Source organism: Selaginella moellendorffii, unplaced genomic scaffold, assembly GCF_000143415.4.
Source record: "Selaginella moellendorffii unplaced genomic scaffold, v1.0 SELMOscaffold_5, whole genome shotgun sequence".
Taxonomy (NCBI): Eukaryota; Viridiplantae; Streptophyta; class Lycopodiopsida; order Selaginellales; family Selaginellaceae; genus Selaginella; species Selaginella moellendorffii.
The window spans coordinates 1,314,781-1,335,435 of NW_003314266.1; the positions used below are offsets into that span (position 1 = coordinate 1,314,781).

General features: G+C 45.9%; 7 protein-coding genes across 13 annotated transcripts; 5 read left to right on the top strand and 2 right to left on the bottom strand.

Annotated features, from left to right (window-relative positions):
• The first annotated feature begins 731 nt into the window (after positions 1 to 731).
• On the top strand, positions 732 to 2,408 carry LOC9658501 (pentatricopeptide repeat-containing protein DOT4, chloroplastic). The gene has a single exon (XM_002964747.2). It carries the CDS (start codon positions 732 to 734, stop codon positions 2,406 to 2,408), a length of 1,677 nt encoding a protein of 558 aa, XP_002964793.2.
• Positions 2,409 to 2,612: 204 nt separating this feature from the next.
• On the top strand, positions 2,613 to 4,439 carry LOC9658502 (galactan beta-1,4-galactosyltransferase GALS1). The gene is made up of 2 exons (XM_024669512.1): positions 2,613 to 3,896; positions 4,000 to 4,439. The coding sequence occupies exons 1-2, from the start codon at positions 2,773 to 2,775 to the stop codon at positions 4,349 to 4,351; spliced, it is 1,476 nt and encodes a 491-aa protein (XP_024525280.1). The 5' UTR covers positions 2,613 to 2,772; the 3' UTR covers positions 4,352 to 4,439.
• Positions 4,440 to 5,898: 1,459 nt separating this feature from the next.
• Positions 5,899 to 8,045, top strand: LOC112344582 (galactan beta-1,4-galactosyltransferase GALS1-like). 2 transcript variants are annotated; one of them, XM_024669577.1, is made up of 3 exons: positions 5,899 to 6,118; positions 6,182 to 7,387; positions 7,547 to 8,045. In XM_024669577.1, exons 2-3 carry the CDS (start codon positions 6,210 to 6,212, stop codon positions 7,890 to 7,892), a joined length of 1,524 nt encoding a protein of 507 aa, XP_024525345.1. In that variant the 5' UTR covers positions 5,899 to 6,118; positions 6,182 to 6,209; the 3' UTR covers positions 7,893 to 8,045. The 2 variants fall into 2 exon arrangements, with proteins under 2 accessions (XP_024525345.1, XP_024525344.1); XM_024669576.1 differs by having other exon boundaries at positions 5,899 to 7,387.
• LOC9658503 (chorismate mutase 1, chloroplastic) lies at positions 7,904 to 9,895 on the bottom strand. Of its 5 annotated transcripts, none has more exons than XR_002991749.1 (11): positions 9,685 to 9,895; positions 9,414 to 9,636; positions 9,223 to 9,309; positions 9,023 to 9,166; positions 8,862 to 8,954; positions 8,546 to 8,807; positions 8,470 to 8,487; positions 8,314 to 8,401; positions 8,163 to 8,249; positions 8,042 to 8,092; positions 7,904 to 7,989 (listed from the first exon to the last, which is right to left on the bottom strand). XR_002991749.1 is itself a non-coding variant. In XM_024669578.1 (7 exons), exons 1-6 carry the CDS (start codon positions 9,849 to 9,851, stop codon positions 8,577 to 8,579), a joined length of 945 nt encoding a protein of 314 aa, XP_024525346.1. In that variant the 5' UTR covers positions 9,852 to 9,895; the 3' UTR covers positions 8,379 to 8,487; positions 8,546 to 8,576. The 5 variants fall into 5 exon arrangements, 1 of the variants encoding a protein (XP_024525346.1); XR_002991750.1 differs by having other exon boundaries at positions 8,163 to 8,255; XR_002991748.1 differs by having other exon boundaries at positions 8,163 to 8,401.
• A 28-nt stretch (positions 9,896 to 9,923) lies between these two features.
• Positions 9,924 to 10,939, bottom strand: LOC9659925 (V-type proton ATPase subunit c1). Its single transcript, XM_002965088.2, has 3 exons — positions 10,807 to 10,939; positions 10,460 to 10,745; positions 9,924 to 10,214 (listed from the first exon to the last, which is right to left on the bottom strand). Exons 1-3 carry the CDS (start codon positions 10,892 to 10,894, stop codon positions 10,085 to 10,087), a joined length of 504 nt encoding a protein of 167 aa, XP_002965134.2. The 5' UTR covers positions 10,895 to 10,939; the 3' UTR covers positions 9,924 to 10,084.
• Positions 10,940 to 10,956: 17 nt separating this feature from the next.
• On the top strand, positions 10,957 to 12,115 carry LOC9659926. Of its 2 annotated transcripts, XM_024669581.1 has the most exons (7): positions 10,957 to 11,030; positions 11,085 to 11,189; positions 11,452 to 11,516; positions 11,576 to 11,686; positions 11,741 to 11,833; positions 11,899 to 11,981; positions 12,061 to 12,115. In XM_024669581.1, the coding sequence occupies exons 1-7, from the start codon at positions 11,003 to 11,005 to the stop codon at positions 12,113 to 12,115; spliced, it is 540 nt and encodes a 179-aa protein (XP_024525349.1). In that variant the 5' UTR covers positions 10,957 to 11,002. The 2 variants fall into 2 exon arrangements, 1 of the variants encoding a protein (XP_024525349.1); XR_002991751.1 differs by lacking the exons at positions 10,957 to 11,030; positions 11,452 to 11,516; positions 11,576 to 11,686; ... (1 more) ...; positions 11,899 to 11,981; positions 12,061 to 12,115 and adding an exon at positions 11,246 to 11,319 and having other exon boundaries at positions 11,107 to 11,189.
• Positions 12,066 to 13,372, top strand: LOC112340472 (PAX-interacting protein 1-like). The gene is made up of 7 exons (XM_024669580.1): positions 12,066 to 12,229; positions 12,277 to 12,342; positions 12,400 to 12,509; positions 12,561 to 12,670; positions 12,721 to 12,779; positions 12,830 to 13,002; positions 13,056 to 13,372. The coding sequence occupies exons 1-7, from the start codon at positions 12,145 to 12,147 to the stop codon at positions 13,257 to 13,259; spliced, it is 807 nt and encodes a 268-aa protein (XP_024525348.1). The 5' UTR covers positions 12,066 to 12,144; the 3' UTR covers positions 13,260 to 13,372.
• Positions 13,373 to 20,655: the final 7,283 nt, after the last annotated feature.

The window sequence follows — 20,655 nt, forward strand, 5'->3', positions numbered from 1 at the left end:
AGCGCGAGTCACTGCAGCTTACGTTCTTGAAGCTGGAAGATCTTTCCTCGACTTAGTCGTAAGGGCCGCAGCGCGCCCACACGAGATCCAGCGATCGCTAGGATCTCTTGATCGGGCGTTCCGAGGTGGAAGATCGTCCACCAGCTTTCGTCCCAGGTGGACAGGGAGAAATTGGCAGGGCGCGAACTCGAGGAGGAGGATGATGATGATGATGATGATCCGGACAAGAACTTGACGCGCGAGTGGCTGCTCTAGATGGACGATGCCAATTCCCGAGAGGGTCGCTTGCTTAGCTCGACTCGGATGCCTTCGATCGAGTCTGGGCGAGCAGCAGCAACGAGGAGGAGTGCTGTGAAAGTGATCGTCAAAACAGGGGACACCATTTGGGATGTGTTCTTGGATCCGGAGAGCTCTTCCAAGCGAGATCGATGATCAAAATTCTCGACTTCTACGCGCAATTTCCTTGATATATATCATGGATTCGTCGTGTGATCATGCCAAGAGTATGCATTCTCTAAGGACAACGCATTTTTGCCTTGAGTTGCAAAGATCCCGCATCCACAGCGATCAAGGATGATCTCGTTTGTTCCTCTGCTGTGAGATCGATTCTAGGAATCCGCAGTGGCCTCCAATCCAGGAATTTCTTTCCCGCTCTAAAACCCTAGCTAGTGATTCGCGCCATCTCTCAAGCCCTAACCAGTGAGGGAGAAGGGGGAATATCCCCTTCTCCCATGAGCCTAGCTAGAAGGGCAAGATCGGTGGTCACTTCCTTCGTCTATACCCTAGGGTTCTCGGCGGCGATCGATCAGCTCCTGTGCGGGCGCGTCCAGGTCGACAAGGCCGATCTCCTCTACCTCATCAAGCAATGCGGCCACGAGCGCGCGCTGGGCAGCGGCCAGCGCCTCGCCGCCTACATCGATCGCGGCCTCTACCGCAGCGACCGGTACGTGCTCAATCTCCTGGTGGACATGTATGGCAAGTGCTGCCAGATCCGCGACGCGCGCCTCGTCTTCGATCGCATCGCGCCCAAGAACGAGTTCTCCTGGACCCAGATCGTCAAGGCGTATGCCCACAATGGGCATTTGCTCGAGGCCATACTGTTCTTCCGCAAGTCCCTCCTGGAAGGCATGGATCCCTCCGACTACGCTTGCAGCATCGTTATCGGCGTGTGCTGCAGCCTGGGATCGCTCCAGGATGGGCGATTCGTGCACGCGGTGGTGAGAGATCGAGGCTACGAATCCGATCCCCACGTCGCGGCGGGATTGATCCACATGTATAGCAGCTGTGGATGCATGGACGAGGCGAGCACGGCCTTCCGGAGGACGAACCACCGGGATCGATTCATCTACACGGCGATGATCGGTGGATTCGCGCAGGCCGGGCAGTGCCGCGAGGCGGTCGTCCTCTTCCGGGAGATGGATCTGGATGGGATCACCGGCGACAACATCACGTTCGTGAGCGCGATCGGGGCTTTCCAGGACTTGGGCGATCCGCGGCAGTGCCGGGCGATCCACGAGTGCGCTGCGCAGGCCGGGGTGGAGTCGGACTGCCTCGTCCAGACGGCGCTGCTCAACATGTACTCGCAGTGTGGATTCGCGGAGGAGGCGCTCCAGGTCTTCGGGGAGATGGCGGAGAGAGACAGGGTGGCGTGGAGCTCCACCATCGCGGCGTGCGCTCGCCACGGCTATGGACGCCAGGCCATGGAGCTCTTCCGCCGGATGGAGCTCGAGGGGATCAAGCCCGACATCGTGGTCCTCTCCAGCCTCCTGGACGCGTGCTCCAGCGTCGAAGCGCTGGCCGAGGGGGCGATGATCCACGCCAGGATCATCGCCGGGGGCTTCCACCGCGACCGCATCCTCGACGCCGCCATCCTCAACATGTACGCCAAGTGTGGCAGCGCCGCCAGCGCCAGGCTCGCCTTCGACGAGCAGTCCCCCGACGATCCAGTCTCGTGGAACGTGATGATCGGGGCGTGCGCAAAGGCGGGCCTGGATCTCGAGGCGATCGAGAGCTACCGGCAGATGCAAGCGCTCGGGATAGATCCCACGCCCGTCACCTTCATCACTGTTCTAGCGGCGTGCAGCCACTCCGGCTTCCTGGCCGAGGCCAGGATCCAGTTCCTGTCGATGATCCAGGACTTTGGGATCGCTCCCGACGTGGATTGCTACTGCTGCCTGGTGGATCTGCTGGCCAGGACGGGGGATCTGGAGGCCGGGGAGGAGCTCATGCTCAGCATGCCGTTTGAGCCGTTTGAGGCCGGGTGGACAAGCTTGCTGAGCGCTTGCGGCGTCCATGGCGATCGAGGCCGGGCCACGCGCATCGCTGGAGCTGGAGCGAGCATCGCCCCCGAGACGTCTGCGCATTACGTGCTCCTCTCCAACATGAAGAGGGAGGAAGAATGTCTATAATCTATGCTACTCTCTCCCAAAACAAAAGAGTTCCAATCCCAAGAAGTGTAGTTCTTCCAAATCCAAGCCTTCCACGTTTGAGTTTGTTTGACTTGAAATGCTGCTTGGACTTTTTCTTCTTGGACTTTAAGGCCGTGGTCACTATTTTATTTTTCCCATGGTTTAGCCTTGAGATTAGACTTATTAGAAAGTGGTAGAGTCCTATAACAACACTAATACAGTGTTAAAATTATACGAAGCGAGTTCGAGAGAGAAAAAAAAATCTTTGCCTGAAGTCAGCCAAGCGTCTAGCCCAAATGTGTAGAAATGTGAGAAGTGATTACTATAGCGCAAAAGGGCATCGATCGATCATTCTTCCAATCCGATGAAGGTACCGGCTTTTCTCCTCTCTGCCGGCGGCAATTCCACCACAAATGTGCTGCTGGTCGGGACAATCTTCCTCCTCGCCTCCCTGCTCGTCATCCTCGGGACCAAGAGCAGCAGCAGCAGCAGCAGCGTCGAATTCGTGATGCCCATCACACAGTCCTGCGAGAATTCGTCGTCCAACTTGTCAGTGTCCACGAATTTCGGCCCAGCTGCGGCGATTGATCCAATTCCTGCGCCAGAGGAGCAGGGGACCGGGATACACTCCAGCGTCCGGCATCTCCATCCATTCGGCATCGCCTCCTACATATTCGTCCTCACTGGCGGCTATAGAACCCAGACCAGATCCTTCGCGGTCGTGGGCCTCGCCGCCAAGTCTCTACACGTCTTTGGCAAGCCCAATTTCGCGTGCGAATGGGTGCCCGACTCCACCACCTCGGACTCTCCTTCCATCTTTGGCAGCGCAAGAAAAATCTGGCCCGACTGGGGCTATGGCCGCGTCTACACCGTGGTAGTCGTCCACTGCTACTTCAAATCCTCCGTGGGCGAGAACGGCAGCGGCGGGCGATTGATCCTCCATGCCGGCGAGAAGGGATCCGCCACGCCGGCCTCCAAGATCACCGCGCTTGTGGAAGCGCCAGGATCATACTCTCCCTCCCAGTTCCTCCCAAAGTACGACTACCTCTACTGCGGCTCCTCGCTGTTTGGCGACGTCAATCCACAGCGGCTTCGCGAGTGGATCGCATACCACGCCTGGCTGTTTGGACCGAGATCGCATTTCGTGCTCCACGACGCCGGCGGCGCGCGATCCAAGGGCGTGAGATCAGTGCTGGAGCCTTGGGTCCGATCGGGCCGAGTGACCGTCCAGGATTTTCGCGAGCAAGCACGCTTCGATGGCTACTACCATAACCAGTTCCTGGTCGTGAACGATTGCTTGTTTCGCTACAAGCACGCCGCCAATTGGACCTTTTTCTTCGACGTGGACGAGTACGTACACGTTCCCGGCCCATCCACGTTGGGTTCCGTGCTGAACGAGCTTGGCCAAAAGTACTCTCAGATCATCTTTAAGCAGACCCCCATGGGCCACAATGTGTGCATCGACAGCAATCGTACGAACTTATCTAGGTGACTCTGTGTGTGTGTGTGTGATCGTTTAGAGCTAGAGTTCCTTTTAGATCGCCTTGGTGTTTCTTCTATATCTTACGGTCGCTTCATCTTCTTCTTCCAGACAATGGGGATTTGAGAAGCTGGTTTTCATCAACGTCAACGTCCAAAAAACGTTGCATCTCGAGCGAAAGTACGTATTGCGAGCGCCACTAGCAGATTCCGCAGGAGTCCATCTCTCGCAGAATATAAGAGGGAAGAGCATCTACTCGAAAGACCAGATTTCTTACTACCACTTCCACAACACCATCAGCGAACACCAGGAGAATTGCCGAGAGTTTGTCAAGGTTCCCAAGCACAAGACTTCCAAAGTGTGGCTCAACAAAGTCCCGTACCTTTATGACGATAGATTGAGCTCTTTGGCTGATAAGGTGAAGGAGTTTGAGCTACAAACCATTGGTCCAGTAACACTGTAGAGAAAAAAGATTAAACAGGTCAGAGCCATTCTTTGTAAAGGACTAGAAACTTATATGATACCCGAGGCCAGCTGGCCCATACAGGATTTCCAACTGACAAAATGTTTATTGCTGATCACATACATGGCATTTTCCTGTAGGAAGCAAATTAACTTCACAACACTGACTGGATTTGCCGCTATGGAGCCGTGGTTAAACTAGAATATAAAAGGGATTTAGTACCTGTTAAGGAGGGAGATCTTGGTTCTCTTCTATCAGAGCACCAGAGTATTGTCCAGGAAAGCTGAAGATCGGCTGGATATGGTGAAAAGAGTAGATAAGAACATCAGCATGCGATTCGGCTGCCGCCTTGAGTTCGTGAGCGATTTAGGTACGCAGTTTATTAATACGGTTATTGCAGACACCGTATCCTCCTTAGCAAATGGCGAAGTTGAGCGGACAAACAAGACGCTATATGCACTATGACTAAGATTTGCAACGCTGGGACTTGAAACACTAGCGGTGCAAATCTTAGTCAGAGTGTCACATAGTCTCTTGTTTGCCACACAACTATGTGCGGAGAGTCGATGAGTTGGGCATGAGAGCTGCAATAACCTAAAATGCTACCTCTATCTCAATCAGGCAGCCAAATCACGTGACACGGTGTGCATTCACAGAGGAACCCTCCAAGTCTTCAGGGAGTCGCCACAGCTACCTGCCATTGGACCTCTTCTGTCAGATGGAGCTCGCTTGACATTGTAGTCCTCTCGAATGGAAAGGTCATCTCGATCGCCTCTAGATCCAGGCCGCGCAGATCATCACATTCCAAGAGACTGGACTTCTAGTCAACAATGGTGTCAAAGGATTCAATTGTGGTGGAAGCGGCGATGATGATTATCGCCCTCTCGACTAGAGCCTCGATGCTGATGCAAGCTCTCGGGATAGATCCCACGCTATGTAGTTGTTCTAGCACTGCTGCCGCTGGCCATATTTTGAGTTTGTAACTTATAAGCAAAAGGCAGGATTGAACCTTTCGTTTTATATTTCTCAAATATTAAGAAACAAGGAATCGCAAAACCAGAGAAGGAGCCGAGAACTCCAATCCAAAGGAATATTGTTGTTGCTAAGTCTTCTCCCACGCCTTGAACTTTTCTCGACTTGAACTTCTGGGACTTTAGGCTTTGGATCTTCTTCTTCTTCGCCACCATTTCTGCTAAGTAGTCGTCATGATTATGTTCTTCCCATTTTCAACGCCTCTCCATGATCTGCTCAGCAGTGAAGTTACTTTGCAGCGATCCATGTCCATGATCTGCCGGGGAGTGTAGGTTTGTGTCCTGACGTGAAAAGGATACCATTATACGTGAAAAGGAAACTATTATAATAACCGCTAATGTGGATTCCATGCTTGCAAAACGCATTCCAACTTACAAAACCTCGACTTTACTTTCATTTGAAGCCGCGAGGACCGAAAAACTCGAAAAAATCTGAAAACGATTAATTAGAACAATGGCTTTGCGAGCAAGTATATAAAACTGAGAAAAGCGTCCGAGAGAATCGCCAAAAGCACCACACCAGTGGTGGGATGGAATTGAAGCACTAGCAACCACGATAACGATATGACCTCGTCCGTACGAGACGGCGGGTGTGCCGTACGCCTCACAATGGGCCACGCGAACGAGAGAAATAGAAGAGAAAAGAAGCTATCTATTTCTATGCCGTAAGTCGGAAGGCGTCTGCGAGGAGCCCAGCCGTGTAGAAATGTGAGAGTCGACACTTCAGCGCAAAAGGGTATTGATCGATCGTTCTCCCAATCCAGAATTCTCAAGAATTCCATTCCATGCCACATTCCAGAATCGGATCGATCGATCCAGCTTTCCAGATGAAGGCGCCGGTTGCAGCGCCGGGTCTGCTCCTCCTCCACGCCTCCGCCAGCGGCAAATCCACCGCGAATGTGCTGCTGGTCGGGACAATCTTCCTCGTCGCCTCCCTGCTCGTCATCCTCGGGTCCTTCACGACCAAGAGCAGCGGCAGCAGCAGCAGCAGCGTCGAATTCGTGATGCCCGTCACGCAGTCCTGCGAGAAATCGTCGCCCAGCTCGTCAATGTCCAAGAATTTCGTCCCCGCTGAGGCAATTGATCCAATTCCCGCGCTCGAAGAACAGGGGACCGGGATACACTCCAATGTCCGCCATCTCCATCCAATCGGCGTCGCCGCCCACACATTCGTCCTCACTGGAGGCTATAGAACAGAGAAGAGGTCCTTCGCGGTCGTGGGCCTCGCCTCCAAGCCCCTCCACGTCTTTGGCAAGCCCGAGTTCTCGTGTGAATGGGTGCCCACCACCTCGGCCTCCCAGCCCACCTCGGACTCTCCTTCTTCTTCTTCCATCTTTGGCCGCGCAAAGAGAATCTTGCCCGACTGGGGCTATGGCCGCGTCTACACCGTGGTAGTCGTCCACTGCTACTTCAAATCCTCCGTGGGCGAGAACGGCAGCGGCGGGCGATTGATCCTCCATGCCGGCGAGAAGGGATCCGCCACGCCGGCCTCCAAGATCACCGCGCTTGTGGAAGCGCCAGGATCGTACTCTCCCTCCCAGTTCCTCCCAAAGTACGACTACCTCTACTGCGGCTCCTCGCTGTTTGGCGACATCAATCCACAGCGGCTGCGCGAGTGGATCGCGTACCACGCCTGGCTGTTCGGACCAAGATCGCATTTCGTGCTCCACGACGTCGGCGGCGCGCGATCCAAGGGAGTGAGATCAGTGCTGGAGCCTTGGATCCGATCCGGGCGAGTGACCGTCCAGGATTTTCGCGAGCAAGCGCGCTTCGATGGCTACTACTATAACCAGTTCCTGGTCGTGAACGATTGCTTGTTTCGCTACAAGCACGCAGCCAATTGGACCTTCTTCTTCGACGTGGACGAGTACGTAAACGTTCCCGGCCCATCCACGCTAGATTCCGTGCTGGACGAGCTTGGCCAAAACTACTCGCAGATCATGTTTGAGCAGAACCTCATGGGCCACAATGTGTGTGTAAATAGCAATCGTACGGACAGATCCAGGTGAGAACCTCTCTCCCTCTCATCGCAGAAAAAATTCGTAGAAAGATCGTCTCTCTGGTCGTAGACGTAGAAAGATCGTTTAGAGCTTTCAAGTTTCCAGAGTTCTCGTTGATCCTAGATCGTCCTTCAAGTTCTTACGATCGCTTGATCTTCTTCCAGGCAATGGGGATTCGAGAAGCTTGTTTTCATCAACGTCCAAAAATCGGTGCGTCTCGATCGAAAGTACGTGCTGCGAGCGCCGCTGGCGGATTCAGCAGGAGTCCATCTCTCGGAGAACGTAAGAGGGAAGAGCCTCTACTCGAGAGGCCAGATTTCCTACTTCCACTTCCACAACACCATCACCGAGCACCAGGAGAATTGCCGAGAGTTTGTCAAGGTTCCCAAGAACAGGACCTCCAAAGTGTGGCTCAACAAAATCCCGTACCTATACGACGATAAATTGAGCACCTTGGCTGATGAGGTGAAGCAGTTTGAGCTCCAAACCATCGGTCCAGTTACACTGTAGAGAAAGAAGATTAGACACATTCTTTGTAGAGAACTAAAAACTTGTATAGTATTTTGTGATACCGCGGCAGGAATCAGGATGCATCCAGGATTTCCAGCTGATAGAATGTTTAGTGCTGATCAAATGCGTACATAGAAACGAAACCTTACGTTCCACGACGAAACCAGCTGGTCCCGAGTCGTTGCATCCAGCCTTTCAAGCTGACGTTTCAGATGTTCTGTAAGTCTCAAAGGAAAAGAAAAAAGGAAAAGATTGAAAGTGAATACTAACTTGAGCAGTGTAGACTGCGCGTCGGTTGGATCCAATGCAAAATTGACAGACGCCGACGAGTGTGGGAAAATTTTGGCTTCTTCTTTCCTGTTTCTTCGTACCACAGAGGCCCGCGTGTGTTAGAACAAACTTATAAAAATCTGGTGGTCACCTTGCAGAAGTTGACAAACTTGGATGTTGACGCAGAAACCGCAACGCTGCCTCGCGTTGCCAGTGAACACGGGCACAAGAAAGAATTTCTGTTTGAATCACTTCTGTTGGTAACAATAATCATAATATCACACAAAAAATATATGATTCAACTAACTTGCTCAGAGAGATGTGCCTGCACAGAGGAAGAACAAGATCAGTCGCAAATATCACTTTTTTTTCTCTCTCTTTACCGTCAAGCTGTGAGATCACAGATGGTTTTGGTCAATCGAGACGTCGCAGAAGGTATTCGACTTGGACGTCCTTTGTCAAAGGCATCACCCAATCTCCGTAGAGGCGAGCAACGAGCTTGGGTTCTACTTTGTAAAGTGGAGTCGGCTTGGTTCCATTTGCGTCAATCTCTTGCCCGTAAGTTCTTGCTTTGTGCTCCACGCGCTTTTGCACGCTCGCCTCTACGCTCTCAAACGTGACCAGCCTCATTAATTCTTGCGGGTCCTGGTGAGAGAAAGGCTAGAAGTCAAGACAGATCTTGAAAGAAAATGTAAACACCTGTGCTCGGATATGAGGTTCGAATAGATGTGGTGACTCACGAAACTTGGCCTCGGCAACGAACTTCCCGTAGTGTATTCTTTTCGAGAGGGCCTGAAAAGGAAAAAGAAAAGAAAAGGTCGTTAAAGGAAATCTCGACTTTGTGCCGCGAAAGTACAAACCTGGAGACACTTCACGTCACAGGCCGCTGTTGAGCCATAATTGCCATCATCCCCGTCAGATACAAAGGAAGGCAGCAAGTTGCTATAGTACATTTTCCAGATCCTCGTGTTAATGTTGATGGCTTTGGCCGCTTGATGGAGCACCTGCACAAAAACAAGCTTTCATTGCTTGGATCCCAGATATGGCCCATGTCTCTCACCTTGGGATACTCGAGTGGAGGAAGTATAGGCTCCGGCAAATCATCTGGGAAAAAAGCGTGTTCATCAGGGGAGCAGTATCTTCGGACCTGCCAAACGAAAAAGAAAGAAGACTTCACAAAGTTATCTCATGGTGGTCATAAAAGAAACGAATAGACAAAGAGAGAAGCAAAGAGAAGACAAAAAAGCTTGCCTTGGCATGGAGGCACTCGGTTTCTTTGAGCATGAACTCCACCAGGGAGCCATCAAAGCCAGGAATGCGAAACCTGTTAGGATCATACGTCCGCGTATTCATCTTGTACTGCGCTCGCTCGATCAAGCTAAAGATGATATTATCCTCTTGTTGGATCAACGAGTCCCGGATGGCATCCAGGGTCAAATTCTCGCTCTCGTCCTTGACACCATCTTCCACGATCCTAAAACACTCCATTATCACTCGAAAACGAGGAGCGCGAGGCACATACCCGAGAGAAGCGCTGGCCCTGGGATGGATGAGCGAAATCAGTGGAGCGCACTGCCGCATTGTCCTCCCGAAGCTCGCTCTGGCTGGAATTTCGATTCTCTGGCGAGGCGCGACGAATCCAGCTCTGGCGCTCGGCGGCGACCTAGAGAGGAGTCCCTGTTGAGCCATAGAAAGATTCAAGTGAGAAAAAACCTAGCCGCGCTTTCGCTCTCTATTCCTACCAGTCAAACGAAACTCCAAGAAGGAAAATTGCCACGTTTTATTACGAGGAAGAGGAAGACCAAAAGTAAATCTGGAGAGAACCTAAGGGTCCCGGATTAAAGGCACAGACCTCAAAAAGTTCTTCCCTCTTGTTCTTCTTACACGTAGAGACCATGATGTGTCGATGGAATAATTTACTTCTAGCCTCGCGATTGCCCAGCTCGGGATGAAAGAATGATCCCCACGATCAATCCGTAGAGAGCCAGCGCCTCGGCGAAGATGAGGATCAAGATCATGCCCACGAAGAGCTTTGGCTGTTGAGCGTTGGCCCTGTGAAAACGATGGAAAGTGAGAAAGCCAGAGAAGAAAACAGAGTGGAGTTTCCAGCAGGGAAATCTTGTGAGGACCAAGCTCCCGATCTTCAAATGATTCGAAGATCATTGAGCCCAGTCCAGAGATCGCTCTGGCTTATAGTTTAGTTGAGCTAAAGCTGGAGATAGTCAGCAGACACTCGACCGTCTACAAGCGTGAACTAGTCGAAGAAGCAAAACGAAGAAAGAGTTTGGAAACTTTACCTCACTCCAGCGTCTCCAACAATTCCAATCGCCATCCCAGCCGAGAGACCAGCAAGCCCGCAAGCCAATCCGGAAGAGAGATGCGCGTAGCCATCGAAGAGGTAGTAGGATTTCGCCTTGGGATTGATCCCAGTGCTGATAATCACCGCGATGATAAGGCCGTAGATGCCGAGAACTCCAGCCATCACCACCGGGACGATCGATTTCATCACGAGCTCCGGTCTCATGACGCCCATGGACGCCACGCCCACGCCGCTCTTGGCAGTGCCATAGGCAGCTCCCATGCCTGTAATCGATTGATCCATCGCATTGCGATTAGATCAAAGAGGAAAAAGAATCTGGCTTACAAGAGAAGACGAGAGCTGCGGCAGCGCCGATGAATCCAAAGAATGGCGCCGTCTCATCGCCACTGAAGGCGTCCATCCCCGACGACATTATTGCGCGCACGAAACCCTAGCTCGCATAAACCCTAATTTCTCCTCAATATCAAAATCTTTCCAAATTTTCGCGCCCAAATGGCTTAGCTAGGGTTCTTGTTGGCTCATGGCTTCTTCTTCCACGATCGCCATAGGTTTGCTTCGATTCCGGGCGGCATTTAGTTTCTCATGATCTCGTCCGTGTGTAGGCAACTGCTCGGTGGAGATTTCCGGCGACATCGATTACGAGAAGAATGGGAGGAGGGTTTCTTTCAGCATTCCTGGATTGGGGACTGTTCGTGTGAGCGCTGCCGGTAAGTTGCTAAGGCTAATCCTGCAGTTAAAGCGCACGGATTCCGGTTTCTTACAGATTCAACCAGCATTGTTCCTGTCAATCCCAATGCTCTTGACATTGGTTAGTTCTATAGACTAAATGTTAGTTCTTGTGAGCATCGTGTGTTGATCCATCTTACAGCTCGAACCAGCATTGTTCCTGTCCATCCTCATGCACTTGACATTGGTCAGCTCTATAGACTAAATGTTTGTTCTTGTGAGCATCGTGTGTTGTTCTTACAGCTCCAACCAGCATTGTTCCTCTCAATCCCGTAGCTCTTGATACCACAGGGCAGCAGCTGCTGGGGGTATGCTTCCTTTCGTTTTAGCGCCCTAGTTAACTTGGATCGATCTTCTCAAACGGCAGGACGCTCTCGACCTTTACACCGGCGAATTTTCTACGTCGTGCCGTGCTTACATTTCTGGATGTGTGAAAGATGGAAAGAACGTCACTCTGGTCCTCGCGGAACACCAACACGCAAGTGACCAAACTCTAAGAGTTATTGATGCTTATGCTTTGTTTTCCTTACAGGTAGTCGCCGCAATGACTTACCAAATATCTTTCTCAGACGAGCTTTGTGCTGTGGTTTTACTATCTGCCGTACGAAGTAGTCACCAACGGAAGGCATGTTTCCTATATTCTTTGCGGTAGTCTTTTAGCTTTTTAATTGTCGTTCTCTCATTCTATAGGGGTTAGGGACACGTTTGTGCATCGAGTTCCAGAGAAGGCTGTGTGATATAGGCGTATCAACAGTGTACTGTTTTGCTGGCAGGTCCGAGTCCTTCTGGTCTAAACAGGCAAGCTCTTCTGAAAAATATGTGGATATGTATTCATTGTTATGTTTGAAGCAGGGATTTAAACCGTTGGCTGATGGTAGCACGAAACCAAAGTTTTCTGAACCGCTAGCGTCGTTTTTTACAAGTGATACCAAAGTGATGATTTTTGAGAAGTTTCCCCGAGCAGTTCAAGGTTCAACTGAACCATCTGCAACGCAGCAACATGCAATGCAACAACATACTGGTAAAACTTGCGGTTCGTAGTTGTCTTTCTTTACGGGATGCTTTCAGATCCCCCCGGGACTTCAAAGGCCGTAAGGAAAAAGGGCACTAGCAAAAGAAAACGGAACGAAAAGGGTGATCCCTCCTGCCAACCGTTACTTGCATTTTCTCAGCCGCCTCGTGATTCTCCAGACACTGCAGCTGGAAAGGATGTGGAACCAATCCAGACATGCGGGGAAAGAAGTCCAGTGGTTTTGTTTATGAATATGGCTGACGAGCAGCGCAAGCGACAACTAACCAAGGTGCAAAGCTACTGGTTTACAAGCTTTGAATCAAGAGGTATCTGTTTGCAGTTTGTCGAAACGCTTGGAGGGCAAGTTACAGATACAGGAAGCAAGTGCACTCACGTCTTGACAGGCCAAGTTCGACGAACTATGAACTTCTGTGCAGCTGTTTCTGTCGGGTAAATTGTAATTGTTTTTCTCTAAATTGTGTGAAATGTCTATGTGATAGAGCCTGGATTTTATCGCCAGAATGGTTACGATCAAGTGTCGAAGCTAAAACATTCGTAGGTAAGAACTTTGGAAAGAACATTTTTTGATCGATAAACTTTGATGATCAGATCCTATTCCTTTCGTTCTGGAGGATGCTGACTTCAAGGCAAACTATAACACTGACGTCGCAAGCGTGATCAAACGCGCAAGAGCGAAGCCACTGTTTCAAGGATTACAAGCTTGTCTGACCCCTCATATCGATCAAGTTCTCCGTGAGCTTATCGAATCTGGCTGTGGCAAGGTATACTTTTTCCTAGCTTCATGGGAAACGAATATGATCATTTTCATTTGCAGGTCGTGTCCCGGATTGAGGAGCTTACTATGCCAGTGTCAAAATCATTCGTCATCTCTTGCAAAGCCGATGCCATGCAAGCTAGAAACGCTTCAAGCGTCGGGCTTCGAGTCTTCGACACGGAATGGCTGATTCGCTCTGTAATGAAACAAGAGCTGGATATTGAGGTCAAGGACGGCCTGACGATTGTCACCACCGTTACTTAGCTACGAAGCATCATCCTTTTTTTTGTTTGGGGATTTTTTAAGCTCTTTTTCCCATTTTTGTCTCAGTGTTTGATTTTATTTGCAGGTAATAAATTCAACTGTGAGTTGGATCACCTAACTGTAAGGAAACATTTCTACTCTGATCTTAATTGATTTTGGGTCTTCTCTCTCTCTCTCTCCTCTCTCTTTCAACAGATAAGCAGGCCATAGAAAACAACACTAGTAACCCCCACCCATTTATGATTTTCTTCAGAAGCCACCAACAAGAAGATTGTATCAAGTAGCAAAATATTATGAAGAAAAGAAAAAATATATCTTACAGTCCATATTAGAAACTCAAGATTATTACTCTTGAAGTTTGACAGCCGAGTTCAACACATCAAAGGCACGAAAAATGATATATAGTATAGTATAGTATGAATTTTGGTTAAGGCTTGATTGAGGTAGCATTTCATTAAGTTCTTATAGATTTATGTATGAATTAAAAATAATAGTAATAATAATAATAATTATTAGTTATTTAGTCATTGTAATGAAAAAGTATATATTTTTGCATTAGAATTACTCCTAAATCATAAAGTACCTAAATGGCAAATCACGTGTCTTTGGACCTCATAAATAGTGTCATCCCAATAAACATTAAAACTACAATCATAAATTCTTTTCTATATTGTAAATTATTATTTTATAAAATATGAATTATCTAATTTTTAATCTTAAATTATAGGTAGTAAGTCTTTCTGAATATCCAACTATTGTCTTTCAAATAAAAGAAAGAAAAAGAAATTATTCATTACCTCTCTTCACCATGAACAGTGTAACTGTTGCATTTGAGGCAACAACCACGCTATTAGTGTGTTTCAGAACCTTAGGACAAACAAGAAATAAGGGGGGTTATTTTACTAATCAACATTAGTAACCAATCAGTTAATCAACCTTAATCCATACCTATTAACTTCTTCTTAGAATATTTCTAAATAATGCCTTTAATATTTTGTTGCACTAATCTGCATACTTTTAACTAATATATCTATATTTGAAGATGTGGTGCAAACTCTTGAACTATTATTAGATTTGAATTTGATTGGAAATGAATTTGTTGGTAACACATTCCCTACTACTACAAACCAATTAATACCAGCTGAACAAGTATTTTATCTTATGGTCTCTAGTACATATTGCAGCAAATGCATCAAAAGGGAAGGCTCAAAGTAGCGATTGAGAGGACAAAAAAAATAGCTAAAAAAATTAAGATTGAGTGAAAACACCAAAAGGAAGTCATTGAGAAGAAAGTGTATTTATTTGAGAACTTAGAACCAGGGAGGTGGTGAATGCTAGAACAGAGGCTCATGTGCTAAACAATAGCAGCTAGATTACCAAAAAAAAAAAATGAATATATACAAATAGTTGAGAGGTTGATTGTGAGTGACACATGCTGGAAGGAATTCATTTTTGGTCATGACATAAATAATGACTCAAATAGTGAGATGATAATACACATAAACATAAGCTTGGTGTGGGGGAAATAGATCCCATGAAATCCAATTCTCTCCTGAACACAGGTTTTTTCAAACTAGACTCTCTAAAGTGGAATGCAAGTTAAAGTAAACTTGGATAAAAAAGAAAGCCTTTTAGGGGACTTCTAATGGGACAAATCTTGATTTGCTGTTAGAGGGGTATGTTCTATTTCCTTCAAGCCATATTCCTTGTTTGTTTTATAAATTGATTGATATCTTAACCACCATAAAAAATAGTTAGAAACATTATACAATGGTTTTGTTTATAACTCATAAGTGAGTTCCAGGATCTGATGTGCTTTGCCTTCCCGCTCATCCGCCTCCACTTCAAGATCACACCAATCTAAGCCAGCGGGAGGGAGTTAACAATCACTCAATTGCTATTTACATAATCTTTGGGAGCTTGGAGGGAGCAGCTTAAAGAATCTAATACAGGAGAGAAAAAAAACTTAAGTCGATAATTAATTTGGGTTGATTTTAGAATGATCGAATATAGTTTTTCCACATTTTCTCACTACCATTTTTTAATGGAATTATAACTCTGAAATAACAACATGGGTGATTAAAAAAACTGAACTTCAAAATGTTATATGTGTATGTCACAAAAGATAGACTCATCTCTAGTTACTTTCACATTGCTGGTAAATAAACTTATTCAGATAAATACTATATCATTTTTTGTATTGTGGTGTATGTTTTCTAGTTTTAGTAATTAACTAGTTAATATATAATTAGAATCACTCAAGTTAGTAGTATAGTTTTAAAAGTTAACACTAAAATGTCGTTAATTTGAACTAAATTTTATTATTTATTTCAAAAACTTTTAAATTGTATTATTTATACTACTAACACTCTTTTATTAATAAAATTTAGCTCCTGTTAATTAATAACATTAAATAACAGATTTAATTACCATTCTCAAAATAAAAAATAACATAATTTTTTTTAATATAATTATTTACCCCTAACTGTGTTTGAAATCATTCTTATACATTTAAAAGAGCAAGGAGTTTTAGGTTTATGTATTTTTTTGAAAGTGCAATCAGGCTCATTAGTGAAGTTGATTTCTTCCAGTACATATGATAAACCTATGGAGTCCCTAAATTTTGTGTGGGATGTAAGGGAAAGAAATGTTAGGAGTCGGACGTGAGGTTTCAGTTGAATTCCTCATCAAGTCAGATGTGAGGCATTTTTTATGTGAGCACCAAGATGTTGATGTATTCTAAATCAACTGCTTGTTTAATTCTAGTGCTTTGAAAATATCGAGAATGTTCAAAGAAAAACGACTTGCAAGGAAGGCAAGAACATTATCAAAAAGAAGTTACACCAGGTCGAAGGATTGCATACATCACTAAATGGGCTCCTATGCACCAAGGACACCCTCTCAATCCTTTGAATTTTAGAGTTTGATCAAAGGCAAGTCTGCTTCTCTTTCCAGAAGAAAAATAAAACCAATTTTCCAAACAGGTTGCAAAGTGAGAGGACAAACCGCTTGTGAAGTGTTTTTGACAGACAGCACTGAGGAAAAACTGTGATCGGAAAGGTAAGCTCTTAAGTTCTTAGACACATTTAAGTTCTCTGAGTTCTTAAAAACTTGATTCTTTTGTCTAAAACTTTTTTTGCAATACTTTATAGGTGTGCAACTTGATGGTAGTGAACCCATTCATCAAAGACTCTTGGAGAGAACAGAAAAAGAAGGTGCCAAAGTTGTTAGTGTTTTGCTGACATACACTATTAATTTCCAGGATTCACATGACCACTATTTGAGGGCTTCCTGATGCAAATCTTTGGAAGTTTGTAACCCACCTCTATTGTCTACAGGCCGAGGGTGTCTACAATCAAAGGCTGCAAAACATTACCATCACATTTGACAAGGTAAATGTTCCTCTCTTTTGTTCTTCGTGTTTTTCTTATTGATGATGTTTTCTTTTGCCAGTTTCAGGTGAGGTACATGGAGGCACCACCTCTTTTGAAAAAGATCGATCAAAAGAAATTCGTTTCACAACTGTGGAGTGCAAAGAATTTGATTGTGAATGAGTTGCCAGCAGATAGATTAGCTGAGTTGAAGTGGCAGGTTCAAGAGCATACACCAGATGATAGGGAAGTCTCCGGGAGTAACTCTTATGGTACGTTTTCTCCTTGTGTTGTTCTCGCTGATGATTTCTTTAGGTTAAGAGATATGCTGTGAGGTTTAGAGCCGACAGTGTTGTCAAGACATGATGCAGCTACAGACCTGGTTCAGATGTACATGTATACTCAAAGCTTCTTTATACGCGAGGTATGTGTCTCTATGGTTTGTGTTCATTGTCTCATCACGCATATTTTACTGTAGGAGCATGGCACCTTTGAGTCCCCTCCAATTGAAATAAGCTCCCTGGATCTTGGCAAGCATACCTCTTGCCACAAGTGGAAGAAGACGTACAATAAGGAGTATATGCTCATATCCTTGTTCAAACAGACATGCACTGATCCTGGTGCCAGCCTTATACAGCAATGAAGAGGCTGCTTGGGTGCTCCTAGATTTCTTATCCTGCTACACCAAGGGCTTGCAAAAAGATTCTTGGTATGTGTATGGATCCAGGTTTCAAGAAGAAATGTTGAATGGAACATTCGATGATCTCTCATTTCTCTCAATTTTTGTGACTAACTTGGTTCTTGTCGTGCAGGAGCGTTCGTTAGAAGTGGCCAAAGTCATAGTTTTGGGAGTTCAAGAATAACAGAGGGTTGTTTAGGAGTCCAATGCTGGATGCATTGAGATTCTGTTTCTTTTATTCGTGTCCAGACACCTGACGGCCTTTGGGCTAAACATTCTAAAGTTGTCTATCCAAATGTTTGAAAGGTTTATTTAACTTATGCTTAGTCTAACAAACTCTCCAGTTTTCTTGTTTGTTTTTTAAATGCAGATTCAAACTAGTGGTGAGAAACTGGGACTCCACCATTTTCAGCCTGTTGGGTTTGGTGACACAGGAAGGTCTTATATATGGGATTAAAAAGCCTTTTTGTGATGGTAGTGTACAATTAGTAGAGTTGAAAGGTTCTTGCAATATTTTGCCATGAAAAGCATGGACAAGAGCGTGATGATAAGCAGAAATAAATCCCTGTCAACTTTGAAACTAACACTGATCTTTTGAACAAATTCATTGTGCATGTGCCAAAAGAGCTTTCTAAATTGACTTTTTCCTTGCAGACCATGACTTATGTTTTCTTAGTGATAGACTTTTATCCTGGAGGGGAACTCTTTCTTCAACTGGAGAAACAACCAATAAAATGTTTTAAAGTTCTAAGTGATCTAATAAAGCATGTGTGTATAGATGGTCATGGTACACTTTTTTACCCTAATAAAATATCTTTTAAAACTTATTTTTATTCAGTCCAGTTCCTTGCTAGTCAAGTTGTAAATTAGCTAGTCCCAACAAATTATTGAGATTAGAGTGAGAGAAATTTATTTTTCTCTTTCTCTTTGGGGAATGGCACCCGAGTTAGCTTCTCTTGATCTGGTCATCGTGTGTAGGCAACTGCTCGGTGGAGATTTCAGAAGAATGAAAGGAGGGTTTCTTTCAGCATTCCTAGATTGGGGACTGTTCGTGTGAGCACTGCCAGTAAGTTGCTAAGGCTAATCCTGCAGTTAAAGCGCACAGATTCATCGATTTTCTTACAAATCCAACCAGCATTGTTCCTGTCAATCCCAATGCTCTTGACAGTGGTTAGTTCTATAGACTAAATATTAGTTCTTGTGAGCATCGTGTGTTCATCCATCTTCTTACAGCTCCAACCAGCATTGTTCCTGGTCAGTTCTATAGACTAAATGTTTGTTCTTGTGATCATTGTGTGTTGTTCTTACAGCTCCAACCAGCATTGTGTGTTGTTCTTGCAGCTCCAACCAGCATTGTTCCTCTCAATCCCATAGCTCTTGATACCACAGGGCAGCAGCTGTTGGAGGTATGCTTCCTTTTGTTTTAGTGCCCTAGTTAACTTGGATTGATCTTCTCAAACGGCAGGATGCTCTCGACCTTTACACCAGCGAATTTTCTATGTCGTGCAATGCTTATATTTCTGGATGTGTGAAAGATGCAAAGAATGTCATGCTGGTCCTTGTGGAACACCAACACGCAAGTGACCAAACTCTAAGAGTTATTGATGCTTATGCTTATGCTTGAAGATAGATTTTTTTGTGATGAAGCTTACGGGCCATGCTTTTTCGTGGTGGAAGAACTACATCAAAGCTAATATGAAGTTGACTTCTTGGATTGATTTGACAAAGGTTTTCTGCACTTTGTTTGTTAAGAAGTTTGAAGAGGTTGATCTTGTGAACCAATTGTTAGAGATCCGGCAGGGGACTTTGTTTTTGGATGCGTATGCTCGCAAGTTTTGTGATCTTTGCCTTAGTCTCATGGGCACCTATAATGAGCTACTAAAGGTGCAATGTTTCATCAAAGGATTGAGCTCAGTGGATGTGCAGCAGAAGGTCAAGAAGGATTTTCTAGCAACATTGATTGATGCTATCACTAAGGCTCAGATCTTTTCGCCCAAACCGTCAGTCAACTCTGGTCAACAAGATGGTCTACGGAGTAGTCAACGTGATGACCAACTTGCCAATACTTTATATTCGTGGAAGAAATGGCCATTGTTCCATTGTGGCTCGAAGCATGAAGATGGCAATGAGGCTAAGAAACTTCGTTTGGACCAGCGAGAGAAGGACAAGGCGGAGGGCAATTGTTTTTGTTGCCACATAGCTGGACACTAGAGCAAGGATTGTTCTGAAGGGGTCAATGAATGATAAGGAATGGTGACATTATTTGTATGGATTGGGCTTCCATGTGGATTCAGACCATTAGTCTCTCTAATACTTCAGTTGACAAAAGGATCTTCAAGGCCGCCTTGTTTGTTAGCAAGAGTTCCTGCAGGAAATGTCTATTAAGATCTGGTACAAACATGGAGGTGATAATAAGATAGCTGATGCATTATCCAAGATAGTAAATTCTATCTCGTTCGTGAATTTATCCAATGATCTCTTGGATGAGCTTAAGGAGTTTGCTGACTTCAACTCTTTTATCACTGATATTCGTGCGAAGGTTTTGTTGAGGGATGCCTTTACAGATTTAAAGGGTGACAAGTTTGCGTCATTCGAGATACAAAATGGAATCCTGGTGAAGAAGGGATATGTAGTGGTTCCTCGTGTTGACAAACTTATCAAACGGATTTTGGTTGAGTGTCATGATGTGCCAAGTGCTAGGCATCCAGGGGTATTAAGAACATATATGTTGGTGAAGAGGCATTTCTTTTGGCTTGAGATGAAGTCAGATGTTGAGAAGTATGCTTTGACTTTGGATGTGTATGCTTACAAGTTCTGTGATCTTTAGTGGTGAGCAATACGGCCATGGAGAAAAAATGGCAAGTTTCGCAAGTTTAGTGGTGACCATCCATAATCTAATGGGTAGACAGAGCGCATGAATTAGGTATTAGAAGATATGCTAAGGTCTTTTGTAGGAAATTTGACTCGATATGGATAAGTGCTTTTGCTTCAATTTGCTCACAATAGTGCTCACCAATTGGCTATTGGGGCATGTCTCCCTTTATGGCGATGTATGGCTATGAGCCTAAGTGTCCTGTGAGTTTGAATTTGGCTTTGGTTCGGGTACCTCATGCTTGTGATTTCCTAGAGGATATGCAAGATAAGCTTGAGTTGGCAAAGTTGAACATAAGGCAAGCTCAAGAGCAAGACAAAAGATTGGCTGATGAGCATCGTAATCATCAAGAGTACAAAGCTGGTGACAAGGTTTTTCTTAAGTTGTCGGATGAACAATGGTCTCTGAAAGGAGGTGAGCAATACGGCCATGGAGAAAAGATGTGCAAACAGCAACACCAACATTGTGACAAAC